The sequence below is a fragment of the Achroia grisella genome, unplaced genomic scaffold (assembly GCF_030625045.1).
Source record: "Achroia grisella isolate CSIRO2021 unplaced genomic scaffold, CSIRO_AGI_Agris_v1 utg971, whole genome shotgun sequence".
Lineage (NCBI taxonomy): Eukaryota > Metazoa > Arthropoda > Insecta > Lepidoptera > Pyralidae > Achroia > Achroia grisella.
In genome coordinates this window covers 740604-759733 of record NW_026713077.1, presented here as the reverse complement: position 1 = coordinate 759733, position 19130 = coordinate 740604, and the positions used below count along the sequence as shown (strand labels likewise).

Genomic DNA, 19130 nt, shown 5'->3' with positions numbered 1-19130 from the left:
TTCCAAGACAAAAAACGAAATTGATAAAATTAATCACAATGGTACAATTATTCAAGATTTAAATGATATTGCTGATACCTTTAATAATTATTTTATTGAACTAAATGATAATTTACATACTATTAATTCTAATTTGACAACGGTTACACTTTTGACTTGCAATTCTAGCATATTTCTATTCCCAACAACACCTGATGAAGTACATAAGTTACTGAAATTACTGAAAGATACAAACTCGGTTGGATATGATGAAATACCTACCAAAATACTAAAGTTAATATCATGTAATATTGCTCCAGTACTTAGTCATATTATTAATTTGTCTTTCAGCCACGGTATTTTTCCACATAGATTAAAGTATTCCATAATTAAACCTCTGCATAAAAAAGGTGATATGACGAATATAGATAATTATCGTCCTATAACTTTAATACCTATCTTAGCAAAAGTATTCGAAAAAGCTGCTCACTCCAGATTTACAGCATCTATAATATATAAAGCTGCATTACGGTGACTCACTCACTGATTGACATAGTTGTTCTCCCAGAAGGAGCGTCCGGGGGTCGAGACGATGTATGGGGGAAATGTTCCTTTGGCTAGGGTGACCACGAGAAAATTCCGAAATTTGGGAAAATCCAAGATGGCGGACAAAGATGGCGGCTAACTTTTACAGTTTCGCTCGGATCGATTCCGTTCAAAGAGTGATTTGGCACGTCTCGGCGGGACCCAGAATATGGCGTAAAAACAAAAAATTAAAATCCAAGATGGCGGCGAAAAAATTGCCAAAAACTGGTTGAAAATTTTCTACAGTTTCAAAAACCGAAATTCCCAGGGTAGTTGCGGGGGTGCTGGCGACACCGGTTGTGGGGCATAGGAAAGTCGAAGGACCCGGCCTCTAGGGAAAATTATGAAATTTCGAAAATCCAAGATGGCCGCCGAGTTGGGGGCGTGTGAAATTGGTCCTAAAAATCCGGATTATTTTCAAAGTCATTTTTTAGGTACAGGGCAACCCCGCAGCGAGTCGGCTTCTATGGGGCGATGATGGGTCTCGGTATAAAGTATTGCCAGCGCTAAAAAGAATTCCCGAATTTGGGGTAATTTGGGAGAAATCGTCCAAAAAGTGGGAAAAAATTTTTTCGACATTTTTGACAAAAGAAGCATCAAGGCCTATCGAGAAACATCCCCTAAAGGGTTTTAGGTGGGTTTTGTTGGAATTTGCTGGCAACACCCATACATGGTATGACCAAAATAGAAATTGGGGTGTCTCTCCAAAAACTGAAATTCCTAGGGTACTTGCGGGGATGCTACCGATCCCTATTGTAGGGCATTGGGAGGCTGAAAGACCCGGCCTCTAGGGAAAATTATGAAATTTCAGAAATCCAAGATGGCGGCCAAGCTATGGGAGATTTATTTTTTGGAAAAATTTTGGGATATTTTCAATCGCGTTTTTGCTGCACATGGCAACCCCGTAGCTATACGCCACCTACTGACATGGGTAAGTCTCAGTAAGAAGATTTGCCAGGGCTAAAAATTTTCCCCGATTTTGGGTTAAATTTGGAGAAAAGTCCCATAAAGTGGGAAAAATTTTTTTCGACATTTTAAATGAAAAAGTCTTGTTGGTCTACCAAAAATCGTCCCCTGAAGGGGTTTAGGTGGATTTTGTCAGAATTTGCTGGCAACACCCATACATCATGGGACAAATTTTGAAATTGAGGTATAGCTTTAAAAACTGAAATTGATAGGGTACCTACGAGTGTGCTAGCTCAACGCACTGTGCGGCGTCGGATAGCCGAAGGACCCGGCCCCTAGGGAAAATTATGAAATTTTAGAAATCCAAGATGGCGGCAGAGATAGGGGAGTTTTGCTTTTCGGAGAAAATTTGGGATATTTTTAAATGTAGTTTCAGGACACTTGGCAACCCCGCAGCGAGTCGACTTCTATGGAGAGATGATGTGTCTCCACACAAAGTATTACCTGGTATAAAAATTTTCCCCGATTTTAGGGTAATTTTTGAGATAGGTCCTAAAAAGTGGGAAATTTTTTTTTCGACTTTTCAAACAAGAGAATGATGAAAATCTGTCAAAAGTCATCCCCTTAAGGATTTTTGGTGGTTTTTGTCAAAATTATCTGGCAACACCTCAGATCAGTTTTCTTAGGGAATAGTACAGGAAGAAGTCACCGAGGCTCTACATAATGTATGGACGAAATGTTTCTGTTACTAGGGTGAATACGTCAAAAGTATTAAGAAGTAAAAATCCAAAATGGCGGCAGAGATAGGGGAGTTTTGCTTTTCGGAGAAAATTTGGGATATTTTTAAATGTAGTTTTAGGACACTTGCCAACCCCACAGCGAGTCGACTTCTATGGAGAGATGATGTGTCTCAACACAAAGTATTACCTGGTATAAAAATTTTCCCCAATTTTAGGGTAATTTTTGAGATAAGTCCTAAAAAGTGGGACAATAATTTTTGGATATTTCAAACAAAAGAATGATGAAAATCTGTCAAAAACAATCCCCGTATTGATTTTAGGTGGTTTTTGTCAGAATTATCTGGCAACACCTCACATCAGTTTTCTTAGAGAATAGTACTAGGAGTCACCGAGGCTCTGTACAATGTATGAACGAAATGTTTCTGTTACTAGGGTGAATATGTCAAAAGTATTAAAAAGTAAAAGTCTAAGATGGCGGCCGAGTTGGGGTACTTAATTTATGTTGACATTTTTAGGGACTTTTAAAAATTCAATTTTGAGGTACCACTAAACCTTGTAGCGAGTTGACTTCTATAGAGCAATGGAAACTCTCGGTGGGAAATATTACCTGGTCTAAAAAAAATTCCCGATTTTGGGGTAATTTCGAAGAAAAGTAAAAAAACGTGGGAAATTTTTTTTTTTCGTTAAGTTGAACAAAACAGTTATGAGCGTTGGTCCAAAATCATCCCCCAAAGGGTCCTAGGTGGTTTTTGTCAAAATCTCCTGGCAACACCATACATCGATTTTCATACTAAACCGTACTAAGGAACTCCTAGGTGTATGTAACCTGGGCTCTGTGTATATGTTAAAAGTATTTAAATAGGAAAAATCCAAGATGGCGGCCGAGTGAGGATACTTTATCTATGATGACAATTTTAAGAACTTTTTAAAATTCAGTTTTGTGGCACCTATCATCCCTGCAACGAATTGACTTGTACTGAGGAATGGAAACTCTCGGTGCGAAGTATTAACTAATTCTCATAGTAAACAGTACTAAGGAACTACTAGAAGGAGTCACCTTAGCTCTGTACAATGTATGGACAAAATGTTTCTGTCACCAAAGTGGATAAATTAAAAATATTCAAAAAGGAAAAATCCAAGATGACGGCCGAGTTTAAGTAATTTATCTCTGATGATAAATTTAGGAATATATTTTGGTGTACCTGGCTTCCCTGCAGCGAGTCGACCTTTATTGAGTCATGGTAGATTTCGGTTCGAAATATAATCTAGGCTACAAATATTCCCCGATTTTTGGGTAATTTTGCAAACCCATAATGTGGGAATTTTGACTAAGGACCGTGTTTCTGTACAATATATGGACGAAAACGGAAAAACGGTATGAAAATTTTCCCCGATTTTAGGGTAATTTAGAAGACAAGTCCAAAAAAGTGGGACTTTTTTTCGATATGTCAAACAAAATAATGATGGATATCTGTCAAAAATCATCCCCTTATGGGTTTTACGTGATTTTTATCAGAATTATTTGGTAACACCTTAGATTAGTTTTCTTAGGGAATAGTACAAGAAGAAGTCATCGGAGCTCTACATAATGTATGGACGAAATGTTTCTGTTACTATGTAAATTCAGTTTTCAGGTACCCATCGTCACTGCAGCGAGTTGACTTTTATGGAACAGTGAAAACTCTCGATACGAAGCACTATCTGGTCTAAAAATTTTCCCTGATTTTAGGGTAATATCGGAGAGAAGTAAAAAAAAACGTGGGATTTTTTTTCATCATTTTAGACCAAACAATGATGACGATCTGTCAAAAATAATCCCCAAGGGGTCTTAGGTGGTTTTTGTCAAAATGAGCTGGCAACACCATACATCGATTTCCATTGTAAACAGTACTTAGGAACTACTAGAAGGAGTTACCTTGGCTCTGTACAATGTATGGACGAAATGTTTCTCACCAAGGTGTATATATTAAAACTATTTAAAATGGAATCATTCAAGATGGCGGCCGAGTTAGGGTACTTTATTTCCGATGACAAGTTTAGGGACGTTTTAAAACTCATTTTTGGGGTACTATTTTATTCCTTACAGCAAGTTACTTCTATGGAGCAAAGACGTGAAGTATTATATAGGCTACAATTTTTCCCCGATTTTTGGGTAATTTTGCAAACCTTAAATGCGGGAAATTATTTTTCGACATTTTTAAACATAAAAGTGACGGGGATCTATAATAAATTTCATCTTAATAGTTTTATGCAATTTTTTGTAAAATTAGGTGGCAACACCAAGCATAGATTTTCGTAGAAAGTAATATTTACTAAGGACCCACTAAAAGGACCGTGTCTCTGTACAATATGTGGACGAAATATATCTGTCGTAATGTAATATATGTCAGAAGTATCAAAATGGAAAAATCTAAGATGGCCGCCGTGGTTGACTTTGAACAAAATTTGGAAGATATTTTATTTTGGTACATGGTTACCATGCAGCGAGTCCTCTTTTATGGGATGGCATTGAATCTCAGTATTGCCAGCGCTAAAAACTTTCCCCGATTTTAATATTTATGATATTTTAATTAAAAGAGTGTTGAGTGGTTATTATTTATCATAGGTCCTTTACCTACGATAAATAATAACTAAAACTTTTATCAAAATTATTTGGAAAACTTTACTATGAAAACCGATGTAAGTTGTTACAACGGTTTTCATAGTAAACTATTAGAAGAAGTTGACAATGTATGGACGAAATGGTTTTGTCACCCGGGTAGCTAAACCAAAATAAAAAAAAAAATAAAAAGTCGAAATGGTATATAGAAAGGTAGGTTAGGTTAGGTTTTGTATTGCGACTCTTACAGTAGAAATTATGGCCTCAGAATAATATAGTAAACAAAAAGGTAGTTTAGGTTAGGTTTTGTATTGCGACTCTTACAGTAGAAATTATGGCCTCAGAATAATATAGTAAACAAAAAGGTAGGTTAGGTTAGGTTTTGTATTGCGACTCTTACAGTAGAAATTATGGCCTCAGAATAATATAGTAAACAAAAAGGTAGTTTAGGTTAGGTTTTGTATTGCGACTCTTACAGTAGAAATTATGGCCTCAGAATAATATAGTAAACAAAAAGGTACTTTAGGTTAGGTTTTGTATTGCGACTCTTACAGTAGAAATTATGGCCTCAGAATAATATAGTAAACAAAAAGGTAGGTTAGGTTAGGTTTTGTATTGCGACTCTTACAGTAGAAATTATGGCCTCAGAATAATATAGTATACAAAAAGGTAGTTTAGGTTAGGTTTTGTATTGCGACTCTTACAGTAGAAATTATGGCCTCAGAATAATATAGTAAACAAAAAGGTAGTTTAGGTTAGGTTTTGTATTGCGACTCTTACAGTAGAAATTATGGCCTCAGAATAATATAGTATACAAAAAGGTAGTTTAGGTTAGGTTTTGTATTGCGACTCTTACAGTAGAAATTATGGCCTCAGAATAATATAGTAAACAAAAAGGTAGGTTAGGTTAGGTTTTGTATTATGATCTCTACATTAGAAACTGTGAACCCAAATTAATATAGTATACAGAAAGGTAGGTAATGTGAGGTTTTGTATTGTGCCTATTGCAATAAAAATTAAAGCCACAGGTCGAAATGGTATACTGAAAGATACGTTAGGTTAGGATTTCTATTGCGACTCTTACAGTAGAAATTATGCCCTCAGAATAATATAGTAAACAAAAAGGTAGGTTAATCTCTACATTAAAAACTTTGACCCCAGACTAATATAGTATACAGAAAGGTAGGTTAGGTTAGGTTTTGTATTGTGAACATTACAACACAAAGTATTGCCACACTGTTACAATTGGAAGTCACCTGAATGATTTCGTATCAAAACAGACAACTCTACTTGCCAACCAAGTCTATTCGAAAAGAAAACCGTCTTCACAAAAAAAATCAGCGACAACGCCTCGCGGGCCTCTTGAGGCCCGCGCACACACGCACCCTCTAGTTTATTAATAAACATAAAATTTTAAGAAAAGAACAATATGGTTTCCAAAAAAATAAAAGCACAGCAACAGCAACTTTTAAATTGATTAAATCTGTAATTGATAGTATTGATAAGGGTTTTCCTGTTGTTGGACTTTTTTTGGATATGACTAAAGCTTTCGATTACGTAGATCACAGAACATTAGCTGAAAAACTATATAAATATGGTTTTAGAGGAACTGTTAATGATTGGTTGTGTGATTACTTATCAGAAAGATATAACTGTGTGGAAATAACTAAAACTTTAAAGTATTCAAAAACTATACCCAAGAAAACTGTATATAAATCCAACTACAGATTAAACAGCTGTGGTGTTCCGCAAGGTACTATACTCGGTCCATTACTGTTTAACTTGTATATAAACGACCTACCTTTTGTTACAAAACATGAGTCAATACTATTTGCTGATGACACAACAATTGTAATAAAAGGTAATCATAAAATTAATAATAATAACATACTTGACATGCAACATGAAATAAATTTGACGATTAAAAATATTATAGACTGGATGAAATTGAATAATTTAAAAATAAATGTTGACAAAACTAAAATCATACAATTTGGTACTTATCATTGTAATAAATTAAATTTTAATATTAGTTACAATGACCAAAAAATAGAGACGGTAGAATCGACAAAATTTCTTGGTATAATAATTGATGAAAACTGTAGTTGGAAATTACAAGTGAAGTCAGTTTGCGATAAACTCAGTAGGTTTGTTTACGCTCTTCGGCGCCTCCGTGAGATATCCTCTACCGAGAGTGCACTATTGGCTTATCATGCACATGTGGCGTCAGTAATACAATACGGCTTAATTATATGGGGAAACTGTACTTTTATTGATAAAGTGTTTAAGTCACAAAAAAAATGTATAAGATCAGTTTTTGGTACGGATGTACTAGAATCTTGTCGCCCGTTATTTAAAAAAAATAAACTGCTTACATTAGCATGTTTATATATTAAACAATTATGCATATTCGTTAAAGAACAACCGGAATATTTTCCTCTAAAACAGACAACGATGAATAAATCAGTACGCGACAGCCATACAAGTAAAATAAAAGTACCTGCAATAAAACTATCCATAACAAAAAAGAGTCCATTTTGTATGGCGATACAAATATTTAATAAGCTTCCTGACGATATAAGAACCCTCTCTGGAATATTATTTAAAAGAAAACTGCATGAATGGTTAGTTTCCAAGTGTTTTTACTCAATTAAAGAGTTTTTGGAATATTAAAATAATAAATTGTTCCTCATGACATTTAGATTTATATACAAATTGACATATAACTACATACAATAATTAATAATTATATAAACAATTGATAATTTAATTAACTAAAAATTTGTACGCTTGATATAAGCAGATTTTGCAAGGGCCATGTTTTTGTATAACATCATATATGTATGTACCCAAAATCTATTGCAAATAAATTTATTATTATTATTATTATTATTATTATAAGGTGAACATAAAAACATATCAGCAAAAAACTTTTACCACTTAAAAACGTAGTCAAGACCACTTGAAGAACAAAAATTATAAAAAATGTGACTGTCCCTATTAATTTGGCAACCCATATATATACATCTATACATATAAATAAAATTGGAGTGTCTGTTTGTAATATTGAAATAACCGTTTTTTACTACATGCATATGAATAGAAATACGCCTCATACAGCAACAAAATAACATTTTTTGTCAATTTTTGTCTGTTTGTCTGTTTGTTCCGGCTAATCTCTGAAATGACTGGACCGATTTTGATGGGGCTTTTTTGGCAGGTAGTAGATGTAATAAGGAGTAACTTTGACTACTTTTGGCTAAAAATAAAGTTAAATTCCGCGGACGAAGTCATAAAAATAAAGAGTACCGCTTACTTCCGCTTTTAAAATAGTCAGGATAAATATAATAAATACAGTGATGAATGGAAGAGAAAAACATATTACGCCGACCCCAAATAAATGGGATAAGGAAGTAGCAGGTGATGATGATATATAATAAATACGTGTGGACGTATCGTATCACCGTCATCTAGTCCCGTACTAGTGATTAGGCTTACATTGGGTTTTAGGTACAAAAGAGTATCTTGTTTTCTTACTTTTCAAGTTTCGGCGTTTGGTACACATTATCAGTACAGTTAAACGAGTTTTAAAACAAATTATTTTATGGTAAATATAAAGGAGAGAGGTAAATACTTTTATTTACCATAAAATTATTGGTGTTAAAACCCGTTTGACTATATTGATACTGAGTATTTTTTTTGTAAATACATTGCATTGTAATATATGTACATGCATGTGTTTACCCGTACTTACTGTTAGTATATACTTTTTATAACATATTGTTTTTCTTATTGAATATATTTGCACGGCCTACAATTTTTCCCTGTGGTTGACTGATAGAAAATGCCGTAATGCATTCAGTTCGCCATATGTATTTTGTGCATTGAAGTTATATAAATAAATAAATAAAAATGTTTAGACCAGAATACAAATTTTATTATTATCATGACTAACACCCGTGAATTTTAAAAAGTGTGTTTAACATTTTTTTTTATAAATACATAATTTATCAGTTTAAAACCACAACCACTAAACCGCAAGTTTATTATATCAATTAAATTGAGCCGACTGGTTTTATTGTTAACGCATTAATAATGGATTATTTACAAATTACAATGACCAGCTTATTATTATGAATATGTAAAATTATTAAATACATACAGCTGACGCAGACTTCTAAGGGGAAACATTGGGTATGGACTATTAATGATACAGTTAAACAAACTTCAATAAAAATATTGCGATTGCCGATTGAAAGAATAGAAGTAAAGGGTAGGATGAGCCGGGGTAAGGGTGGTTGTTGGTGTGCAATGAAGTGTTTTATATTATGATTAAAATAATAAATTTAAGTATTTTACTATAAAAAATACTACATGTATTTTTGCCATCATATTTGTGAGGAGAAATAAATAAATCATATTATTATTATTATATATAAACTAACTGCCCGCCCCGGCTTCGCACCAGTGTACATATAAATCTTCCTTTTGAATCACTATCTATTAAAAACTGCTCCAAAATCCATTGCATAGTTAAATAGATTAAATATCTTCTATGCATGAATACCTCCGTGTTAACTTGTATTTACTTAGAACAACATTTATGTTAATGAACAACACGCAATATTCTTGCTCAGTTTTCTTGTCGAGTTAGTTTCGATTGAGTAGTAGAATAAAAAATTATGACTATTCAAAGTGTTTATATTAAGTTGGTGGCGTTGATTGAAATAGAAATAATCTTTATTTATTTGAATAAAGATTATTTCTATTTCTACCAACGCACCGCCCACCATTGACTGGGAATTCATCGTCTTATACTTCTAGTATAAATCCGAATCGGTTTGCTAAGTATACTCGTCTAAATATCAACTTAAAATTTATCGAATGGTTATTCCTAGGTTTCAGTATATCTTTTATTACGATAATTGATATCGTGTATCTCACAAACCATTCATCAATTTATACTCGAGATTTTAAAAATATACCAGTTATGGGCATATCTCGTGAGTTGAACAATTACGGATTCAAGCACACGATAAAGCTCCACTCGGATTGCGTGACTGGCTCGTACATTACCCTAATCTGACAGTATCGGATCGCATCTAAATTATATACTGATAGTTATTTTTTCCTACTGTCCGCTGTAATGGAAATATTATTAATATATTCCCCACTAATACATCACTTTTGTAAAAGTGTCTCCTGATTGCTGTATTGTATACTAGATGACCCGTGCAACATCGTCTGCGTTACATTTTCCTACGTTTTTACAATAGTTTTAGTTGCAGTTCCGCTACTATTAGCCGTGGCTTTATATGTATTATATGCTCTATAGCCTTCCTCAATAATCGGGCTATAAACTTTAACTGTGCAAATTATACAATAATGGTAGTAATCAAGCATACGACCGATCTGATGGTATGACACTCCCTTCTAAGCGTAATCTACCATATACGTGAAGAAAAACATAACCTCTTTCTATTTGGGATAAATTAATATTGTTTGTCTTTAATATTATTTACCTATAAATAAAAAACACGCAATTTTCTTGCTCTTTAGTTCTAAACCTTACTAATGTTTAAACTTAAAATTTAAAAGAATTACGGTCGAATTTTAAATATTGGGCGACCACTAGTTTTAATTTATATGGAATGATGCACTCGTCTGCGCTAACCGGTATACGCTGGCCGGGGGTATCAGTGGAGGATGAGCTTAAAGTCAGTTCATGAGCCCGTCATAGCGATATAAATACTCATAGTACGGTAGGAGGGTACGTACGATTTCGTTTCACGTGTTAATGTGGCGATGTTTGTCCAACAGTGCGGGGGTGATGGAGAAGGCGAAGGCGTACATAAAGAACTCTCTGGGCGCGTCCAAGCCAGCGTCCCCGTCGCTGGAGAAGCCGCCCTCCGCCGCCGCCGCCGCCCCGCCGGAGGACGCGCGCGTCTGCTTCGTGTGCGGCGGCGGCGGCTTCCCAGACCACTACACTGTGCGAGTCAAGCCCGACGCACAGGTATTTCTTTTTATTATTCTATAATAATGGAATAGTGCAACCCCCCTGTACTAACGATATACACTGGCGGAGCACTAGTGGAGGATGATATGATGAACCTCATGTTCCTCATGTCAGGTCAGTTAGACCACCTTAGAAAATTACCAGAAAAATATCACAGTGGTTTCTAGGGAGGAACAGCGTGGAGGTCAACCTAATATGGTACATTACTAGCTATGGGTTTATCAATCCACATTACTAGCAATCCCCTTCCCACCACGCCCAGGTACTTTTTTTTATGGGTGATAATGGATTGGTGCACCCGTCTGAGCTAACCGTATACGCTGACGGCGCACCAGTGGAGGATTATAAAATAAGCATGAGATCAGGGCAGTTACCTCATCGTGACAAATTCACCAGGAATTTATCACTATAGTTTCCAGAGCAAACAGCGATGGGCGAAGTGACCTGACCTCCTGTTTCTCATGTCATCCAACACTGGTGCGCCGTCAGCGTAAATGATCAGCGCATCAATGAGTGATATTGATGGACAAAGGTATACCCGGCACTGATAAAGCATTTTATACAAATATAAAACTACATCAGCTTGGAACACGAGAATAAATTGTAACTCAAATCAACCAATTGGTCTTTAATAAATCATCACAAATATTTTCCGCGAGTCCTCATATTAAGCAGAATCAGTGTTTGGTCATGGCTACCGGCTGGAACCGGTTTGCAATTGACGAAATGCGTAAAACGTTTGACTTGTGACACGCGACAATCGAGACAAGTGGTGACTGCGTAATTTTTAGGCAGGTTTGTTTAAGTCAAGCTAGCTGTACGTTGCGTCGTTGTCTGAGATCATTATATTTTTCGGCCGTTGGCTTTTAGAGATTCACTGAACAATACCGGCGAGTGCGGATGGCAGTCCAGGAGAGACTTATGGAGCGGTTGAACTCCTGCTTGATAGATACGCCTTTAGTCTGAGGCCACCGAAAGTTCACTAGCGGGTTTTAACTTGGGCTCAGGCCCAATTGGATGGGGATCGATTGGAGGGGTTACCTGAGTGGAACAACACACATAATGTGGAGGAGAGGGTTATGAGTAATGACAACTACCTATTGCTAGTATTGTACCATATCAATCCACGCTGTACCGTTTGGAAATCATTGTGGTTGATTTTTGATAGCGACATCTTTGTCATGAATTGATTTTTGGGAGCAAACGCGATTTCAGAAATGGACGTCTGTGTCCGACCTTGTTTTTTTTCTAATTCAACAATAAAATAATAATAACTGGACATTTCACGTAGCGTCACCTAGTACCAAGCTAAGCAGAGCTTGTATTATGGTACTGGACAACTGATATCAATAAATACGAATAGATACATATTTTTGTAAGTACATACATAATAATATACATAAAAGACACCGAAACAATGCTCTTTGCATTGTTTCGGGCATCATACTCATGAATACTAATGTTTGTACCCAGTGAAGAATCGAATTCGCAACCATCAGAAATAAGGCAATGTGCTGGACCACCGCGGGCGTGACTGGACCTAGAAAACATCGATATTAAACCAGATATATTTAATGAGGCTATAGGCCTGCTGCCACGTTGTATTAATATATACCGAGCGAAATGTGAACGGTAAGCAGCCGATTTGTAGCTGAAGTTCATACATAACACAGTGTCCACTGTGTTACAAAAACTCCCAAATCAGAATATGAAATAAATGTAAATTAAACAGCAATATATTCGCACCCAACAATTTTTTATTACGAATTCCTACCACTGAGGGGAGCGCGCTGTCGCGGATCGGCGATGGCGCGGACCGACGTATTTGTTTTCCTTACCAATTGAATAATAGATGTTTGCATAGAAGTTGTCGGTCGTCAACTGAATATTTTGTCTGTATTGACGTTTCTATGTACGTAACCGTGGCTCGTGTTTATGCGACTACAGACAGATGTACGAGTTACCAGTTTTCATTTGCAAAATGTATTCGCTCGTTTCGTTTCGACGCAGGAATTTCTTTCTGTGGTTGATGCTTTGTTATTCTTTTGTTATAATATCTGTTGGCCGCGTTTTAATGTTGAAATTTAATAAACATGTACGGGTTTTTATGGACATATACATACATACATATATAGGTACGTATGGGCTTAATTTAACAGTATACACCGGCCAGAGACCACTAGTGGAAAATGATGTAAAGTCGGTTAACTAGTTGTTGTAGATTCACAATGACTTTATAGTATAGTTTATAGTTTTACTAGAAAATGTTGTTTTACTATGTATATTAAAATATTAATATGGCTATTAAAATTAGGTGTCGATGGCAGTAGGGTGAAAATTTAGGATTGTATCTATGTACTTTTTAATATATCTATCATAAAATAATTAAATAAAAAAAATTGTACAACAAATAAAAGTTTTTTAGGTAAACCACCCATTCTGGAGTATGAAAAATAGTTTACGTGCTATTCTTAAATCTGATACTGATATTGAATATATACCTACACAAAATTTCATAAGAATCAGTCGAGCCGTTTTGGACGAGTGTTATTGCAAACATTATGACATGAGAATTTCATATATTAGATGTAGAATTGCAGTACTATTATCTACGACACGCTAATCAAATAACACGACATATTATGACGTTGTATAAGTGTACATATGTACAGTATTAGGGTGCGACCCATCAGGTCTGCAAGCGACAGAAATACGAACGTTTCAATCCAGTTGCGAAATAAACATAGCTTTGAGTAACGCTCTTCAATTGCATAATTTATGGAAGCGCCTTCATACACAAGTCTCTCGTCTGTCACGGACCTTTTCTTACGGAATATTTCACATTTACATTGAAATTTATTTCTAATAGCTATTTTCTATGTATTTTTAACTGTGGTCTGGGTGTTTTCTATGTTTATTATGTACTATCTATGTATTAGGTAGTACATACCTATGTATTAGGTAGGTAGTACGCGGGCTTGTATACTTGTTGTGGCTTGTGTTAAAGTTTCATTAAGTCCATTCAGAACGAGCGGTAGATTAAAAAATGTAATGACTATTCAAAAGTGCTTCAATGTAAGTTTATTTGAATAAATGATTTTCTATTCTTTCTATTCTATTCTATTCAGTAATATTGCGTGAAAGAGTAACAAACATCCATCCGGATGGATGGATATCGAAAGTTACAAACTTTCGCGTTTATAATATTAGTACGAAGTATTTAAAAAAAAGTATTTAGGTTTTTCTATATATGGGCAGTTGTCTAGTCTAGTACCCATAACACAAGCTCTGTTTAACTTGTGACTAGAAAGAGTTGTGTGAATTGTCCAGGATTGTTATTTATTTATTTATTTATTTAATGGCAATCTCTTGCTATGACGGTGTCTTGTAACAGTAACAGTAACTACAATAGGTACGCTAGTTGGCGCTATGCACAGTTTGGGTATGTGACGAAATATGTGTTTACTGAATACAATTTGATTGAGGGCTGCAGCCGTGGCAACTGCCTGGGAACTGTGCGTATATTTGTATTTGTATACTGTACTTTATTATTAGTATTGTCAGTTAAACAATACTATTAAATTTTAAAAGATGTACTGGATTAGAATCTTACTAGTTGTTCTCAAATGAAGTTTCTGAACTAGGCGGTAGGGATAGTGATATAATAATAATAATCCCAGGACAATTCACACAGCGCCATCTAGTCCCAAGTTAAGCTAGCTAAAGCTTGTGTTATGGGTACTAGATAACTGATACAAATACATAGATTTTTTTTTTTGTAAATACATACATACTATACATAGAAAACACCCAGACCGATACAAACAATCATACTCATGAATACAAATGTTTGTGCCGTGCGAGGAATCGAACCCGCGACCATCGGACCTAAAGCGGTGTGCTAAACCGCTAGACCACCGAGGTCGTCTAGCGGTCATATAAAATGGACATGCATAAGTGGCCGAAGAATTTTAGTGTCTGAGTTTAAGTCCACTATACATCCTATGTGCCCACTCATGCATAAACGAAATATCTTCTTTGAAAAGTATACATTCTATCCTGAGGAGATAAAAACCATCGCTCCTAAGAAAATCTTTTAATTCTTGTCCCAGACTGGTCTAGGTAGTGAACTTTGAAAAACGGGCGATCACAATAGGTCTATGTAGGTCGCAGTGCTACATGTCTAAAGCACCTAACAACAGCCACATAAAAAAATATGCCGAATCGCCAATGATGCATCAAAATCCGCAGATTATGCGATATATACCTATAGGTGTGGTTTTTTCCTCTGCATCGAGTGTTATTTATGCAATTGCGTATTTACTATAACAAAATGCTATTTGTCATGGAAACGGAGCGTGAGAGGACTGAATCGATTAAGCGGAGGTTGCGGAAAAAATCGATTAAGTTAGATTATTATGCTGATTGACAATGATTGTGTACACACAACCCGCTAATTAATTAATCATCTATGAATACACACTTTAGAATATAAATGGAACTGGTAAAGACATAAAAACTAATGCATAATAATTAGTAATGAACCACACAACTCGCACAGCTTCAAAGCAGTCTCGAAACTAAGCAGAGTATAAGGGGTACGAAACAACCGATAAAAAAAAATTTATATGACTCCCACTCAGCATTTAACTACAGTGGGTTGCCAAATTAATAGGGACAGTCACATTTTTTATAATTTTTGTTCTTCAAGTGGTCTTGACTACGTTTTTAAGTGGTAAAAGTTTTTTGCTGATATGTTTTTATGTTCACCTTGTCTCTATAACTCAAATTCAAAGTGAATTTCAAGTGCTGAGAGATTTGTTTATTTTGGAAATATATTTTAATGACGGGAGAGACACACAGTCGTTCACACGTGTAAAAGTGAAACATATAAATTATTCTTTTAAACAGTTCTTTAGTGGTTTTGTGAAATAATCAATACCTGCAAGTAAGTAATATTTTACTATAATTAAAATTAAAGTATTTTGGAGCGGATTCTAGAACAATTTTAATTTATTTTTATATTTTCAGCTTTGGCTATGGGTCGAGGGGTAGATTTGACTCCGAGAAAAAAATCCGAGGTTAAAACCCTTCTCCTACACACAAATCACTCTCAGAGGATGATAGCACAACTGGCCGGGATATCGAAATCTGCCGTCAATAAAATAAAAATAAATTTAGATCAAAATCAGCCACTTTCGCCCAAAAGAAAAGGCAAATGTGGCAGAAAACGTATCACAACAACACGTTCCGATAGGAAAATTCGAGATATCTGCTTGCAAAACAGAAAGAAAAGTATAATTAGTAAAAATCACGGGATCTTACCACGTTTTATATTTATTTACTGAGTTCCCGATATTTCGGTAGTGTTTCAACCACCATGATCACGGGTAGACTGAAGAGCAGCGGGTAGATGGAAAATGAAATCTTTTTATGGGCAGACATATGCGTCTACCTTCACACGTCTTCGTTTGTTGCTACTACTGGAACTCGCTCGATATTCATCTCGGCAAACTGTACTCACAGTATCTTTACGTACATTTAATACATTTTTTGATCGCGTATTTTGTTTTTGTTTAATTAAACCAATCACTGGATTCCAGGCATTAGAGAGCCTATAGCCGTCTTCTCGATTGAAATTTTTATATTTCTGTATTTCAATTTCCCGTGATTTTTACTAATTATACGTATAAATAATGACCGCGTCAAGTTTAAAACAGTATATAGAAAGAAAAGTGCTGGATTTTTAACTCAGATAGTACAGGAATCTGGAATACGTGTTTCAAAAAGAACTGTACAGCGAAGGTTGGCAGAGGAAGGCCTGACAGGTCATCGTCCAGTTAAGAAACCCCGATTAACAGAGGCGATGAAAAAGAAAAGGCTTGCTTGGGCTCGTGAGCACCGCCTGAAAACTGTTGAAGACTGGAATAAGGTCAGTTCTATGGTTAATTTTATTTGTGTTATATAAAATCGTATTTACAAAAATTATAAATAGTTTCTATATTTTTTTAGGTATGTTTCTCAGACGAGTCAACTTTTGAAATTCTGGCCAACAAAAGTAACTTCGTGAGGCGGCGCCCAGGCGAGAAATTTCATCCTGATTGCATAGTGGAACGAATTAAACACCCTGTAAAAATAATGGTATGGTCTGTCATCAGCGCAAAAGGAGTTGGGCGCCTCTATATCGTCCAGGGAACCATGAGACAGGACCAATACAAGCAAGTATTAGAAACTCGCCTGTTGCCGCAACTTCAGGAATGGTTCCCGAATGGGGAGGAATTCGTGTTTATGCACGATTCAGCTCCATGTCATAAAGCGAGGAGTGTAACCAAATGTTTGGAAGACCACAACATTCCAGTTTTACCTTGGCCTGGCAATTCTCCTGATATGAATCCCATAGAAAACTTGTGGGAAATTACCAAGGCGGAAATTGCTAGGAAATCATAACTACCAAAGTAAAACTAATTGAAATATTAATAAATGTATGGTTTCACAATCCCAAAATAAAAGAAAGTGCTAAACAGTGTATTGAAAGTATGCCGAGGCGGATTCAAGCACTGATAGAAGCAAAAGGAAATGTGACAAAATACTAATAATTTCCCATCATCATTTTTATTATACTTGTTTATATTTTCTAGTTGTTCAAATATTAAATTATTATAGTCTAAATTCATTATAAGATATGTGTCTGATATTATTAAATATAATTATAGCCTAAAGTGACGTTTTTAATTAATTATAGACCAATGTTTTATAAAAAACGAATATTTCGTGACTGTCCCTATTAATTTGGCAACCCACTGTAAGTTATACCACAGCGCTGATTTTGTGTCACAGTGGGGTCACCACACAAAAGACAGCGTACGTAAAGTAACTTGGTAACCTAATTCAACAATGTTCGCTCTGATAAACGGCACTAATCTATTTTCACAACACGTAGAAAAAGCATGAGAAATTGATATGGGAAATATCGGCGTATTGTACCTTGTTGATTGGTGATTATAGCTTCTTATGGGAAATGTCGCTGTTTTGTATCCCACGGGTTATGGTGTGATGAATTGAAATTTATACCGATTTAATTCTGTATAGTGAACAATATTGGAACATTATGACGGCCTCGATGTTTTAGCGGTTTAGCACACCGTCTTACTTGCGATGGTCCTGTGGTCGATTTTTTGCACGGTGCAAACATTTGTATTCAAAAGTATGATTGTTTGTATAGGTCTGGTTGTTTCTATGTATATCAGTAATATGTTTTTATTTCAATTGCCTAGTACCAGAGAGATCGGGATCGTCGACAATTCTCACATCACGTCTCAGAATCGAATCAAAAGGACCTAGCCTGTATCCAGGATCCCGTCCAAAGATACGTTTATATAGTACATTGAAGTTGGTCCAAAATCTAGGTCGGTTGTCCACAGAGCTTGGAGCCCTACTTCCCGTTCCTGGGCGCCCACGCCCCGCCCACTGGCTACCGACCTGAAGGCGACGAGGAGGGCACCGTGCGCTGCTGCTGTGTCTGTTACACCTTCCTGCGCCAGCAGTGGGAGCAGTACGACAGGGAGAACAAGCCGCACAGCCAACGGTTCTACTGGATGAAGAGGCTCGACGGGAAACCCTTTATTGGTAAGTCCGAGATCTAAGCACATATTCTGTAAGTGCTTTATAGCTTAGTTGTTTAGTAACCGATTTATGGAATTGTGTCATGAGTACGAATCTGTTGGATATGTCTACTGATTAAAAGAAAAAGGGTTAATATGATAAAATTCTCGTACCTTCGTGTTTGTCCTCCGGAACGAAAGGACCAAATCCTTTAAAAATTTGTGTGTATATTCAGTAGGTCTGAGAATATAACGTATACTATTTTTGATTATTTTTTATTTTAGTAATGCAGGCTGTATTTGTGGACAACATTATTATTTTAATTTTTTTTGCCATTAAAAAATATGACGTGCATAAGAGGCCGAAAGGTTCTATGTGGTGATAAATTATTTTGAGTTCGTATTATTATAAATCTGAAAAGTTATGTCTGACTGTTGTTATTATTTCGTGGCTAAAATTGCTGAGAGTATCGAATTGTAATTTGACAAGAAGATAGATTATATCACAGACCGATATAACACAATTGTTATTTAAAAAAAACTCATACCAAGTCGCGTTTAACAGCTAGTATCCGTGTATAATCTCGAGCGACGTGCCGTGACCTAGCAATTTATTACCATGACTTATAAACCCCAGTGAAGTCCTGGAACTGTTAATGCCCATATAAAATCTCTAATTGCGTCACGTCGTGCCGTAGTAATGG

The 19130-nt window shown here is 35.7% G+C and overlaps 1 protein-coding gene across 1 annotated transcript in view; it reads left to right on the top strand.

Moving 5' to 3' along the window:
• LOC131854250 (uncharacterized) overlaps window positions 1–19130 on the top strand; it is a 185965-nt gene that overhangs the window by 29080 nt on the left and 137755 nt on the right. Inside the window, exons 2-3 of the mRNA XM_059205381.1 lie at window positions 10630–10822; window positions 18247–18451. Coding sequence (XP_059061364.1) covers window positions 10640–10822; window positions 18247–18451 — 388 coding nt within the window. The 5' untranslated portion in view covers window positions 10630–10639. The remainder of the gene's footprint in view (window positions 1–10629; window positions 10823–18246; window positions 18452–19130) is intronic.